The sequence below is a fragment of the Emys orbicularis genome, chromosome 1 (genome assembly GCF_028017835.1).
Source record: "Emys orbicularis isolate rEmyOrb1 chromosome 1, rEmyOrb1.hap1, whole genome shotgun sequence".
NCBI classification, from domain to species: Eukaryota; Metazoa; Chordata; order Testudines; family Emydidae; genus Emys; species Emys orbicularis.
This window is the reverse complement of record NC_088683.1, coordinates 64,230,207-64,242,715: the sequence shown is the minus strand read 5'-3', so window position 1 is coordinate 64,242,715 and position 12,509 is coordinate 64,230,207. Positions and strand designations below refer to the sequence as shown.

At 43.1% G+C, this 12,509-nt stretch overlaps 1 protein-coding gene across 4 annotated transcripts in view; it reads right to left on the bottom strand.

Annotated features, from left to right (window-relative positions):
* Nucleotides 1-12,509, bottom strand: part of USP15 (ubiquitin specific peptidase 15) — a 138,654-nt gene that overhangs the window by 99,864 nt on the left and 26,281 nt on the right. For all 4 annotated transcript variants that reach the window (XM_065399947.1, XM_065399954.1, XM_065399961.1 and 1 more), the window contains exon 2: nt 12,221-12,348. In XM_065399947.1, the coding sequence (XP_065256019.1) occupies nt 12,221-12,348 (128 nt within the window). The remainder of the gene's footprint in view (nt 1-12,220; nt 12,349-12,509) is intronic.

The following is a 12,509-nucleotide window of genomic DNA, read 5'->3' as shown; positions in this document are numbered from 1 at the left end:
TTCATCCCATGGTGTCCTTTTAACCCAAAGCAGGGTGCACAAAGAGAGAGGAAGAGTCCATAAAAATCTAATTCTTCCTCATGTCTGCCTTTCCCTTGAAGTTGTATTTAAAACAAAATTCTTGTTACCTTATAGAGAAAAGGTTACATTTCTCTCAAAAAATAAAAAATAAAAGAAGAGAAGGAGCACACACCACAATAAATATCAAAACCTCTAGTTTATTTTTCACTTAGATTGTATTTTTATAATCGTCTCAAGTTTTGTCTCTCTGCTTACAAATATAAAGTTGCATATGTTTGTGCCAGTTCGTTTGTACAAAGACAATGATATATCCACTTGTCAGGGGGTCAGCTGGGGTCCCAGGGAGGGACCACTTACTTCAGTGGCAGAACTGCCTAGCAGCAAGAGTCCAGTGAGCTGCTCTTATTTCAGCAGCTGTACTGCTCCACAGCAAGCGTTTATGGGACCGCCTCTCTTGGCGGCAGCGCTACGCAGTGGCAAGAATCTACGGGGCCACCTCTCCTGGTGGCGAGAGTGCGTGGGGCTGCCTGTCCTGGCGTGTATCACCCAGTGGCAAGAGTCTATGAGACCGCCTCTCCTGGAGGCAGTATCGCCTGGTAGCAAGTGCGGGAAGGGTAGGGAAACCCTGACCTGCCCTACTCCATCAGGTTCCAACCCAGGGCCCTTTGAAACCAGTTATTCTGTTGCAGGGTTCAGGTCTCTGTGTACCCAAACATGTCCTCTGAGTTGCTTCCCACCCTTGGTCCCAGCTCTGGTAGCTCCTCTGCTGGCACCAGCTTATCTTCTCCTTTGGACGCTGCAGTCGACTGGGATCCCCTGGCGTAGTCAGGGTACTCAGAGTCGGTGGTTCAGAATCCCAGCTGCTGCTCAGCAGGAGCCTGTAACACACGTATGCTCACCTCCTCAGCCAGTCCAGACTGAGCTGCTTCCTTTTATGTGCTCCCTCCACTGGGTGCATGCCCAGCAAGAGCATGGGGGCATGACTCTTGGGCCCAGAGCAATTTGTTAACCCCTGCGTTGCCAATGAGGGGTTGGTACACACCCCATCATAACACTATAAAATTAGTGATTTCGATAAAAAGAAATTGTCTGCTCTCACCCCTAAAAAAAAAAAAAGACGATCTTTCAAATTAAAAACCCAAAACTTTTAAATAAGCTCTACTCTGATGTCCACTGGCAAGGAAACTTTTGATTATAAATTCTGAGTACAAGTTTTAATGATGTCTCATTTCCTGATTGACAGCAGTGTCTGTGAGGATGCCTAGTGATGCAGACTGGAAAACAGCCAGCAGAATCTCAGCTGCTATCACACACCCTGCCCAGAAGTAAAAAAAAAATCCTTCTCCAAGGCTCCAGCAAACTCCTTTCCCCACAAGCACTCAGTCTCTGTAGCGCCGGTGAGGGGACAGTTAGTGCACAGAGAATTCAAGAGGGAGAGAACAATGAGGTATTCCTGCTGCTTCAATCACAAGGGCAATGGAGATGCATAAAACCTCCTTCTACAGACTTTTCCTCATTCTAAAAGCAGCAATCCTCCCTATCCCTGCTAGTAGTTCTGCAGCATGTGCACATACAGGTGACAGAATGTGAGAGAGAGGTGTTGCATTTGGTGCACAGACAGGGGGAGAGTGCTCCTTGCTATCATCATTGGCAGCTCTGAGAAGGTCAAAGGTACTAATAAAGTAGCATGCAACCTTTGCAGCACCACAGATTACATGGCTACTTGTCAGGAGCCAGAGGACAGGACTTAATTTACATATACGTTTTCATAGGATTTTAGGCAGCAAAACTCTCAAAAATTAACTGGTAAGAAAAATTTAATGGAAAAAGAATACCAGAGTAGGGTTTAGTAGGCATTAGAGTTATGAAGAACTGCTTTTGAGAAATCATAGAAATGTAGGGCTGGAAGGGACCCTGAGAAGTCATCGAGTCCTGCCCCTTGTGCTGTGGCAGGACCACATAAACCTAGACCAGGGGTCGGCAACCTTTCAAAGAAGAAGAGCCATTTTTTTGTTTTTGTTTTTGACCAAAATATCTTGAGAGCCGCATCACATGCAAAGCTACTTCTAGCGTTAGAATTTATCAACTAATAATTGAACATATTAAAGTTATTACTACTCACCAATAATTTTAATGCGACTTCTGCCATTTGAATTTGAATATAAACAGGAGGGGGCTCCGGGCTGGGACGGGGTTGGGGGGCAGGAGGGGGTGCAAGGTGCAGGCTCTGGCCGGGAAGCACTTACCACAGGCGGCTCCTGGCCAGCGGTGCAGCAGGGCTCAAGCAGGCTGCCTGCCTGCCTGTACTGGCCCCACGCAGCTCCCAGAAGCGGCTGGCTGCTGGCACGCCTCTGCATGCCTCTGGCGGGGCTGGGAGGCAGCTCACAGCTCCCATTGGCCGGGAACCAGCTAATTGGAGCTGCGGGGGCATCGCTTGCGGGCGCAAGGAGATCTGCTGCCCCCCGCTCCCTAAAGGGCGCGCAGAGATGTGCCAGCAGCCAGCCGCTTTGGGGAGTGGTGTGGGGCCAGAGCCCTGCTACTCCACCGGCCAGGAGCTGCCTGTGGTAAGAGCCTCCCGGCCAGGGCCTGCACCTCGCACCCTCTCAAAAAACGGCTGCCCGCAATGGGGGCAGTCAAAGAGCCGCATGTGGCTCTGGAGCCACAGGTTGCCGACCCCTGCCCTAGACCATTCCAAACAGATGTTTGTCTAACAAACCTGGTCTTAAAAAACCTCCAGTGACGGGGACTCCACAACGTCCCTTAGAAGCCTATTCCAGAGCTTTACTACCCTTATAGCTAGAAAGCATTTCCTAATATCTAACTGAAATCTCCCTCGCTGCAGATTAATCCCATTACTTCTTGTCCAACCTTCAGTGGACAAGGAGAACAATTGATCACCATCCTCTTTAGAACAGCCCTTAACATATTTGAAGACTTCCCAGAGCCCCCTCAGTCTCTTCTTCTCAAGACTAAAGAAGCCCAGGTTTTTTTTAACCTTTCCTCATAGGTCAGGATTTCTAAAACTTTTATCATTTTTGTTTCTCTCCTCTGGCCTCTCTCTAATTTATTCACATCTTTCCTAAAATGTGGCACCCAGAACTGAACACACTACTCCAGGAGAAGCCTCATGACTGTAGAGCAGACCAGACTATTACCTTCTGGGTCTTAGATATAACACTCCTGTTAATACACTCAAGAATAATATTAGCCTTTTTTGCAGGTACATCATATTGCTGACTCATTCAATTTGTGATCAACTGTACTTTTCAGCAGCACTACCACCTAGCCATGTAGTAGTTGTGCATTTGATTTTTCCTTCCTAAATAATGTACTTTGCACTTGTCTTAATTGAATTTTATCTTGTTGAAACCAAGTCTCCAATTTGTCAAGGTTGTTTTGAATTCTAATCCTGTCCTCCGAAGTGCTTGCAACCTCTCCTAGCTTCAGTCATATGCTAACTTTATACGCATACTCTCCACTCCACCATCGAAGCCATTAATAAAAATACTGATTAGTACCGGACCTCAAACTGACCCCTCACTAGGAACATCCCCCCCAGACAGTGAACCTTTGCATACAATCTTTCAACCCATTATGTACCTACCTTATAATAATTTAATCTAGACCATATTTCCCCAGTTTGCTTATGAGAATGTCATGTAGGACTGTGGCAAAAGCTTTACTATAATCAAGATATATCATTTCTTCCCTATACAACAGGCCAGTAATGCTGTGAAAGAAAGAAATCAGGCTTGTTTGTCATGACTTATTTTTGACAAATCCATGTTGGCTAGGCCTTATAACTAAGGATACCATTTTGTCACGGAGGTCATAGATTCTGAGACTTTAACAGACCTCTGTGACTTCTAGCTCTGGCAGTTGTGCTCCCTCACCCCTGTGCAGCGGCTGAGCTTGGACAGTCAGCTGCCTCTTGACCCTGCAGCAGCAAAGCAACAGCTGTCAGCCTTGGGTGGCAGAGCTCGTGCAGTCAGCCCTGTGCTGTTGGGCTGTGGCTTCCATGATTTATTGTTTATTGCCTGCGTCCTGCCCGTGAATTTTAATAAAAATCCCCGTGCCAAAATTTTAGCCTTACTTATAAACGCTAGGTTTATAAACGACTAGGTGCTTACTGTGACAATCAGAGTCCAGAGAGACTCTCCCCAATGAGAGAACAGGGCATTGAACTTCAAATGATCAACGATTAGATGAACTGATTGTATACAATATTACTGTTATAAAAGTGTATCAATGATGACACACTAGTGATTAATATGCATTGTGAAATGTATGTATTAACTCCATTTACAGAACTATGGATACCCACTGATATTCTGCTTTGAAGTCTGTGATCAAACACAGATTTTCTCCTAGACAGGAGGGAAGTTAGCCATCTTCCTGTCTACAATGTAAATTAAGCATTATGGAATCAAAACAACATAAGACCCATTTTCATATCAAACAGCAGTGGGTGGGAAGTCAACAGGAATGGAAGAATAGAAGGAAGCCTTCCTGCCTCTGGTAACAGGGTAAATGAACTTTGTGAGATACAAGCAGAAACAGAAAGCGACTTTGGTATCCATCACTTGAGGAACTGAAGGAGCCAGAGCTCTTGAAATCACAGAATGTTGGATCCTTCAGCTAAGAAGGCTGAAGTCTCTGGGAACAAAATATAGGTGAGAAACCTGCTTAGGCAAAGATTGTAACTGCTGAAATTAAGTTTTACTCTTAGAAGCATATTTCTACTTTTGTTGGTTTGTAACCACGTCTATATTTATTACTTATACTTGGTATCACTTAAATCTATGACTTTTGTTTAATAAACTTGTTTTACTTTTAATATAAACCAATTCAGTGTTGAGATTGAAATAAAAGTGTTTGTCAACCCCAGTTAAATTAATGAGCTGCTCTTTACCAACTCTTTCAAGGAGCAACAAACTTTACTTCTGTGAGTGTTCCAGAAAAGGGCTGGATACAACGGGGCAGACATTTTTGGAGAAATTAGTTACTGGGCAGGTTTTGGGATCACCATGCAAAAAGTAACTGGGTGATGGAAGCCAGGGTGTGACCTGCATGCTTGTAAGCTGACTGTCAGTGTCAGGGCCACCTGTGTCTTCAGCATAGCTCTGAAGGCACCCAGAGTTGCAGGGCATGGAGTGACAAGCCCTTAGTGGTCTGGGTTGAACCCCAAAGCATCACACTTACAAATTGTATAATAAGTTATTCCAGTATCTTTCCATGTATTGAAGTTAGGCTAACCAGTCTATATATAGCTCCCTGGGTCCTCATTGTTCCCCTTTTTAAAGACATATACTATGTTTGCCCTTGTTCAGTCTCTGGGACTTTGCCCATCCTTCATGAGTTCTTGAAGATAATTGCTAATGGTTCCAAGATTGCTTCAGCTAGTTCCTTAGATTCACTAAGATGAATTTCATCAGATCCTGATGATTTGAATACATCTAACTTACCTAAATATTTTTTAACCTGTTCTTTCCCAATTTTGGCTTGCATTCCGTCATTCATAAGCTTATTGTGAAATGCCCAGGTTGATTAGAGAGGCTGCAAATGCAGAAAACAATAATAGCTGAGGATTTCAGCTGTCCTTGTATTGATTGGATATATATGTCACTTCACGAAGTGATGAGAGAGAACTTCTAGATACCACAAATGACTGCTGCTTGGAGCAGCTTGTCCTGGAACCGAGAAGGGGAGAGGCAATTCTTGATTCAGTCCTAAGTGGCGCACAGGATCTGGTCCAGAAGGCAAATATAGCTGAACTGCCAAGCAGTAAGAGGAACAAAAAAATGCCACCATGGCTAAACAGTGGAGTAAAAGAGGCAGTTTGATGCAAAAAGGAATCCTTTAAAAATTGGAAGTCAAATCCTAGTAAGGAAAATAAAAAGGAGCAAAACTCTGGAAAGTCAAGCATACAAGGCAGGCCAAGAAAGAATTTGAAGACCAACCAACAAAAGACACAAAAGCTAACAGCAATAATTCTTTTAACTACATCAGAAGCAGGAAGCCTGCCAAACAATCAGTGGTGCCACTGGAAGATCGATGAGCTAAAGGAGCACTGAAGGAAAACAAGGCTGTTGCAGAGAAGCTAAATGAATTCTTCGCATTGGTGTACACATCAGAGAAATACGGGGGAGATTCCCCCACTCGAGCAATTCTTTTTAGGTGACAAACCTGAGGAACTGTCCCAGATTGAGGTGTCAATAGAGGACGTTTTGGAACACGTTGATAAATTAAACAGTAATAAATCACCAGGAGCAGATGGCATTCACCATATAGGAAACTGCAGAACTAGCTGTGGTATGTAATCTGTTGGTTAAATCAGCCTCTGTACCTGATGACTGGGGAATAGCTAATGCAATGCCAATTATATAAAAAAGCTCAAGAAGCAATTCTGACAATTACACATCAGTACGCCTATCTTCAGTACCAGGTAAATTGGTTGAAACTATAGTAAAAACAAAAACAAAAAAACCCCACCAGAATTATCAGACACATAGAAAAACATAATATGTTGGGGAAGAGTCAACATGGCTTTTGAAAGGGAATTCATGCCTCACCAATCTATTCAAATTCTTTGAGGGAGTCAACAAGCATGTGGACAAGGGTGATCTAGTCAATAAATGTATGTGGACTTTCATAAAGCCTTTCATAAGGTCCTGCACCAAAGGCTCTAAAGCAAACTAAGCAGTCATGGGATAAGAAAGAAGGTCCGCTCATGGACCAGTAGCTGGCTAAGAGATAGGAAACAAAGGATAGTAATAAATGGTCAGTTTAATGGAGAAAGGTAAATAGCTGCATCTCCCAAAGGATCTATACATACAAAATGACAGGGTCTAAATTAGCTGTTACCATTCAAGAAAGAGGTCTTGGAGTTATTTTCAGAGAACTATCCATGATATCAGTTCACTGTGCAGTGGCAATCAAAAAAGCGAAGAGAATGTAAGGAACTATTAGGAAAGGGATAGATAATAAGACAGAATATATCGTAATGCCACTATACAGCTACACGGTATGCCCACACCTTGAATACTGTGTGCAATTCTGGTTGTCCCATATCAAAAAAAGATGTATTAGAAATGGAAAAGGTGCACAGAAAGGCAACAAAAATGATTAGGGGTATGGAACAGCTTCCATATGAGGAGAGAGAAAAAAGATTGCAACTGTTCAGCTTGGAAAAGAGACAACTAAGGGGGCATAGCATAGAGGGCTATAAAATCATGAATGATATGGAGAAAGCGAATAGGGCAGTGTTATTTATCCCTTCACATAACACAAGACTTAAGGATCACCCAATGAAATTAACAGGCAGCAGGTTTAAAACAAACAAAAGATGTACTTCTTCACACAATGCATAGTCAACCTGTGGAATTCACTGTTATGGGATGTTGTGAAGGCCAAAAGGTATAAACCAGTTCAAAAATGAATTAGATAAGTTCATGGAGAATAGTTCCATCAATGGCAATTACCCAAGATAGTCAGGGATGCAACCCCATGCTCCGGGTATACCTACAACTCCAACTGCCAGAAGCATCTGCCATTGTCAGAGACAGAATACTGGGCTAGATGGAGCATTGTTCTGACCCAGTATGGCTGTTCCTTTGTTCTTAACTACAGTGATGCTACTGCCCCAGTTACAAATCATCTTCCTTCCTCCTTCTGAGTGAGCAAAGACAGACAACGTGGAAAGAATGAAGTAGCGGGAACTTATCGAGGGGGAAGGAGGAAAGTGTGGCTCTTAATCTTGCAATAGCTGCTCCCCACTGAGCGAAAAAAATATAACCTACCAGAGGCACTACTCAAAACCACAAGTTTAAAATAAAACTGCATAAGGGATATAAATCCTCATGCTTCAGAGCATAAGCCAAATCACCACCTGCCTGGGATCAGGCAGAACTGTTTACTTTTTGTATTGCAGGGGACCATGGATGCATGGGGCAGTGTTGCATCTTTTTCTGAAACATCTGATAACGGCCACTGTCAGACACAGAATACTAGTCTAGACCAGGGGTTCTCAGCCTTTTTCTTTAGAGACCCCCATCCGTCCCCCAAACATGCTATAAAAACTCCATGGCCTAGCTGTGCCACAACAACTGTTTTTCTACATATAAAAGCCTGGGTTGCATTAAGGGGTAGCACGTAAGGCAACAGCCCAGGGCCCCATGCCACAGGGGGCATCGCAAAGCTAAGCTGCTCAGGGTTCGGCTTTAGCCCCACGTGGTGGGGCTCAGAGCCCCAAGCTGTAAGTCCTGCATGGCGGGGCTTTGGCTTTCTGCCCTGGGCCTTAGCGAGTCTAACACCAGCTATGCTTGGCGGACCCCATGAAACCTGCTCACGGGCCCCCAGGGGACCCTGGACCCCTGGCTGAGAACCACTGGATCTAGACCTACCATTGCTCTGATCTATTATGATATTTTTTATGAAGAAGGGGATCTTTAACATTACAGAACCTATCAAGCAAAGATAACCGAGTATAATTACATTTTTGGGGGGGGGGGGGGAGAGGAGAGAAATCACAGTTCACTATAACGTTACACTATACTTTTCTGCAGCCACTGAAAGTGACAATAAATTTACACTACCATAAATTACTACTATCAGTAATAATTGTAGTAGTATCAGTTTTTATAAACTATTTTTTTAAATTGATCCTAATTTAGGCAGTGATAAAGGAATGTTAAATTATCCCATTTTCATTTTGGAAACTTCTTTAGACAGTCATAGAACCGTACAATGCATCTTGCTCATGTGCTCAGAGGTCACTGCAATAAGGTCTTAGGGCTTGTTTACATGAGGAAGATGCACCTGTTTAACTAAGGGCACCGCTACACTGCACACTGCTTTTGGCAGCATGTAGAATAAGTACGCATGTAGACTCCCAGCACAGGTATAACTAGCAGTGAGGCATGGCTTAATAGATTCATAGATTCTAGGACTGGAAGGGACCTCGAGAGGTCATCGCGTCCAGTCCCCTGCCCGCATGGCAGGACCAAATACTGTCTAGACCATCCCTGATAGACATTTATCTAACCTACTCTTAAATATCTCCAGAGATGGAGATTCCACAACCTCCCTAGGCAATTTATTCCAGTGTTTAACCACCCTGACAGTTAGGAACTTTTTCCTAATGTCCAACCTAGACCTCCCTTGCTGCAGTTTAAGCACATTGCTTCTTGTTCTATCCTCAGAGGCTAAGGTGAACAAGTTTTCTCCCTCCTCCTTATGACACCCTTTTAGATACCTGAAAACTGCTATCATGTCCCCTCTCAGTCTTCTCTTTTCCAAACTAAACAAACCCAAATCTTTCAGCCTTCCTTCATAGGTCATGTTCTCAAGACCTTTAATCATTCTTGTTGCTCTTCTCTGGACTCTTTCCAATTTCTCCACATCTTTCTTGAAATGCGGTGCCCAGAACTGGACACAATACTCCAGCTGAGGCCTAACCAGAGCAGAGTAGAGCGGAAGAATGACTTCTCGTGTCTTGCTCACAACACACCTGTTAATACATCCCAGAATCATGTTTGCTTTTTTTGCAACAGCATCACACTGTTGACTCATATTTAGCTTGTGGTCCACTATAACCCCTAGATCCCTTTCTGCCGTACTCCTTCCTAGACAGTCTCTTCCCATTCTGTATGTGTGAAACTGATTTTTTCTTCCCAAGTGGAGCACTTTGCATTTGTCTTTGTTAAACTTCATCCTGTTTAACTCAGACCATTTCTCCAATTTGTCCAGATCATTTATGATCCTGTCCTCCAAAGCAGTTGCAATCCCTCCCAGTTTGGTATCATCCGCAAACTTAATAAGCGTACTTTCTATGCCAATATCTAAGTCGTTAATGAAGATATTGAACAGAGCCGGTCCCAAAACAGACCCCTGCGGAACCCCACTCGTTATGCCTTTCCAGCAGGATTGGGAACCATTAATAACAACTCTCTGAGTACGGTTATCCAGCCAGTTATGCACCCACCTTATAGTAGCCCCATCTAAATTGTATTTGCCTAGTTTGTCGATAAGAATATCATGCGAGACCGTATCAAATGCCTTACTAAAGTCTAGGTATACCACATCCACAGCTTCTCCCTTATCCACAAGGCTCGTTATCCTATCGAAGAAAGCTATCAGATTGGTTTGACATGATTTGTTCTTTACAAATCCATGCTGGCTGTTCCCTATCACCTTACCACCTTCCAAGTGTTTGCAGATGATTTCCTTAATTACTTGCTCCATTATCTTCCCTGGCACAGAAGTTAAACTAACTGGTCTGTAGTTTCCTGGGTTGTTTTTATTTCCCTTTTTATAGATGGGCACTATATTTGCCCTTTTCCAGTCTTCTGGAATCTCCCCCGTCTCCCATGATTTTCCAAAGATAATAGCTAGAGGCTCAGATACCTCCTCTATTAGCTCCTTGAGTATTCTAGGATGCATTTCATCAGGCCCTGGTGACTTGCAGGCATCTAACTTTTCTAAGTGATTTTTAACTTGTTCTTTTTTTATTTTATCTGCTAAACCTACCCCCTTCCCATTAGCATTCACTATGTTAGGCATTCCTTCAGACTTCTCGGTGAAGACCGAAACAAATAAGTCATTAAGCATCTCTGCCATTTCCAAGTTTCCTGTTACTGTTTCTCCCTCTTCACTAAGCAGTGGGCCTACCCTGTCTTTGGTCTTCCTCTTGCTTCTAATGTATTGATAAAAAGTCTTCTTGTTCCCCTTTATTCCCGTAGCTAGTTTGAGCTCATTTTGTGCCTTTGCCTTTCTAATCTTGCCCCTGCATTCCTGTGTTGTTTGCCTATATTCATCCTTTGTAATCTGTCCTAGTTTCCATTTTTTATATGACTCCTTTTTATTTTTTAGATCATGCAAGATCTCGTGGTTAAGCCAAGGTGGTCTTTTGCCACATTTTCTATCTTTCCTAACCAGCGGAATAGCTTGCTTTTGGGCCCTTAATAGTGTCCCTATTAAGTGAGTAAAGACACACCTGAAGGGTGTGGTCATGTATGTGAGTACATGCTCTCTATTCGCCCAAGCCATGCCTCCCTGTCTTTGCTGCTATTTTTAGCAGTATAGCATTCCGCTGCATCCCCACTGCTGGAGCCTTTCCCCTGTGCAGGAAAAGACTGTCAATAGGGAAAGATTCTGGCAAGGGGAGGCAATGGGGAAAAGCCTGGGCAGTTCTCCATTGCAGAGCCTTTCCCCACTGCATGGAAAGACTCTGGCAGGGATGAAAGGCTCTGCCGGCTCCCTGCCGTTGGAGCCTGTCCCCACCACAGGAGCAGTGGGAAAAGGGTCCGTCAGCTCCCCAACTGCTGGAGCCTTTACCCACTGAGGGGAAAGGCTCTGGATGGGGAGGGGGAGAGGGGGCACTTGGGAAGGCTCAATCGTTCCTTGCCAGGGTGAAAGGCTCTGGCACCAGAGAGCTGCTAAAGCTTTTCCCCCAATGTCTCCTCCATGCCAGAGACTTTCACTGACATGTGTAGCTACACCCTGCAGTGTGGTCACAGCAGTCTTGTAGCTACATGTACCCTAAACACTGCTTCCAGTGATGTGTAGTGCAGACATAGCCTCAAGGTGTAATTTTAACACAATTTAGTTTATGTCAGTGCAAAAGGCTGTGTGAACACTTCAGTTTTGCTTAAGTCAATTATGAATCAACTTAAGCAAAATGAAATAAGCCTGTTTTAAATTAAATTAGAGTGTACACACAGCATTTTGCACTTGTTTAAAAATGTTTTACGTAGAAGCAGCGCAACTTCTGCATGCATACAAGGGCTTATATTAGTGAACTTGCACTGAGTTCATCAACCTCTGTGGCTGACTCAAAGCTATCCTTAAGCTAAATCAGACAGAAAATCAAAAGAACCTCACGTTATCAAATACTGATATTACTATAACAGAGGCCACAGCTAGTATTATAACAATCCAATTTATGAACTGTAATAAATCATTAAGAATATTGGCACCCTATCACTGTCTGAACAAAATAGGTTTACATTAACTAAATGTTAATAAAGATAAATTGTTTTTGTAATTGAAAATTACCAAAGATACATATATAAAACTGTTTAAGGAATTCAAAGTGGGATTTATTACTGCAACAGATTAAAACTATATCAATGAGAACAATGATTATTGAACTATAAGTTTAAGTTTACATCTTTGTTCCATGTAAATATCAATAAATTACCTTTGAGAAGTCCAGAATTATCAATGGGACCAGGGTACACATTCTGATCTCCCATCTGGTATTTGTCCCAGCTGTCAAACCCAACATATTTTTTCCACTGTTTGAACCAGCGACTATCCACTAAATACCTTGAAAAGGGAAAACAGAATTATTGGAAAAATCTGAAGCATGGTTTTAGTACTTTAATATAATTGACATAAAATAAGGTAGGATAGTTGCATGTGAATTACTCTGACTTAAGAGGCACCATCAATCGGAAATCTTAAAAATGTGTGCATGTGTGTATGCG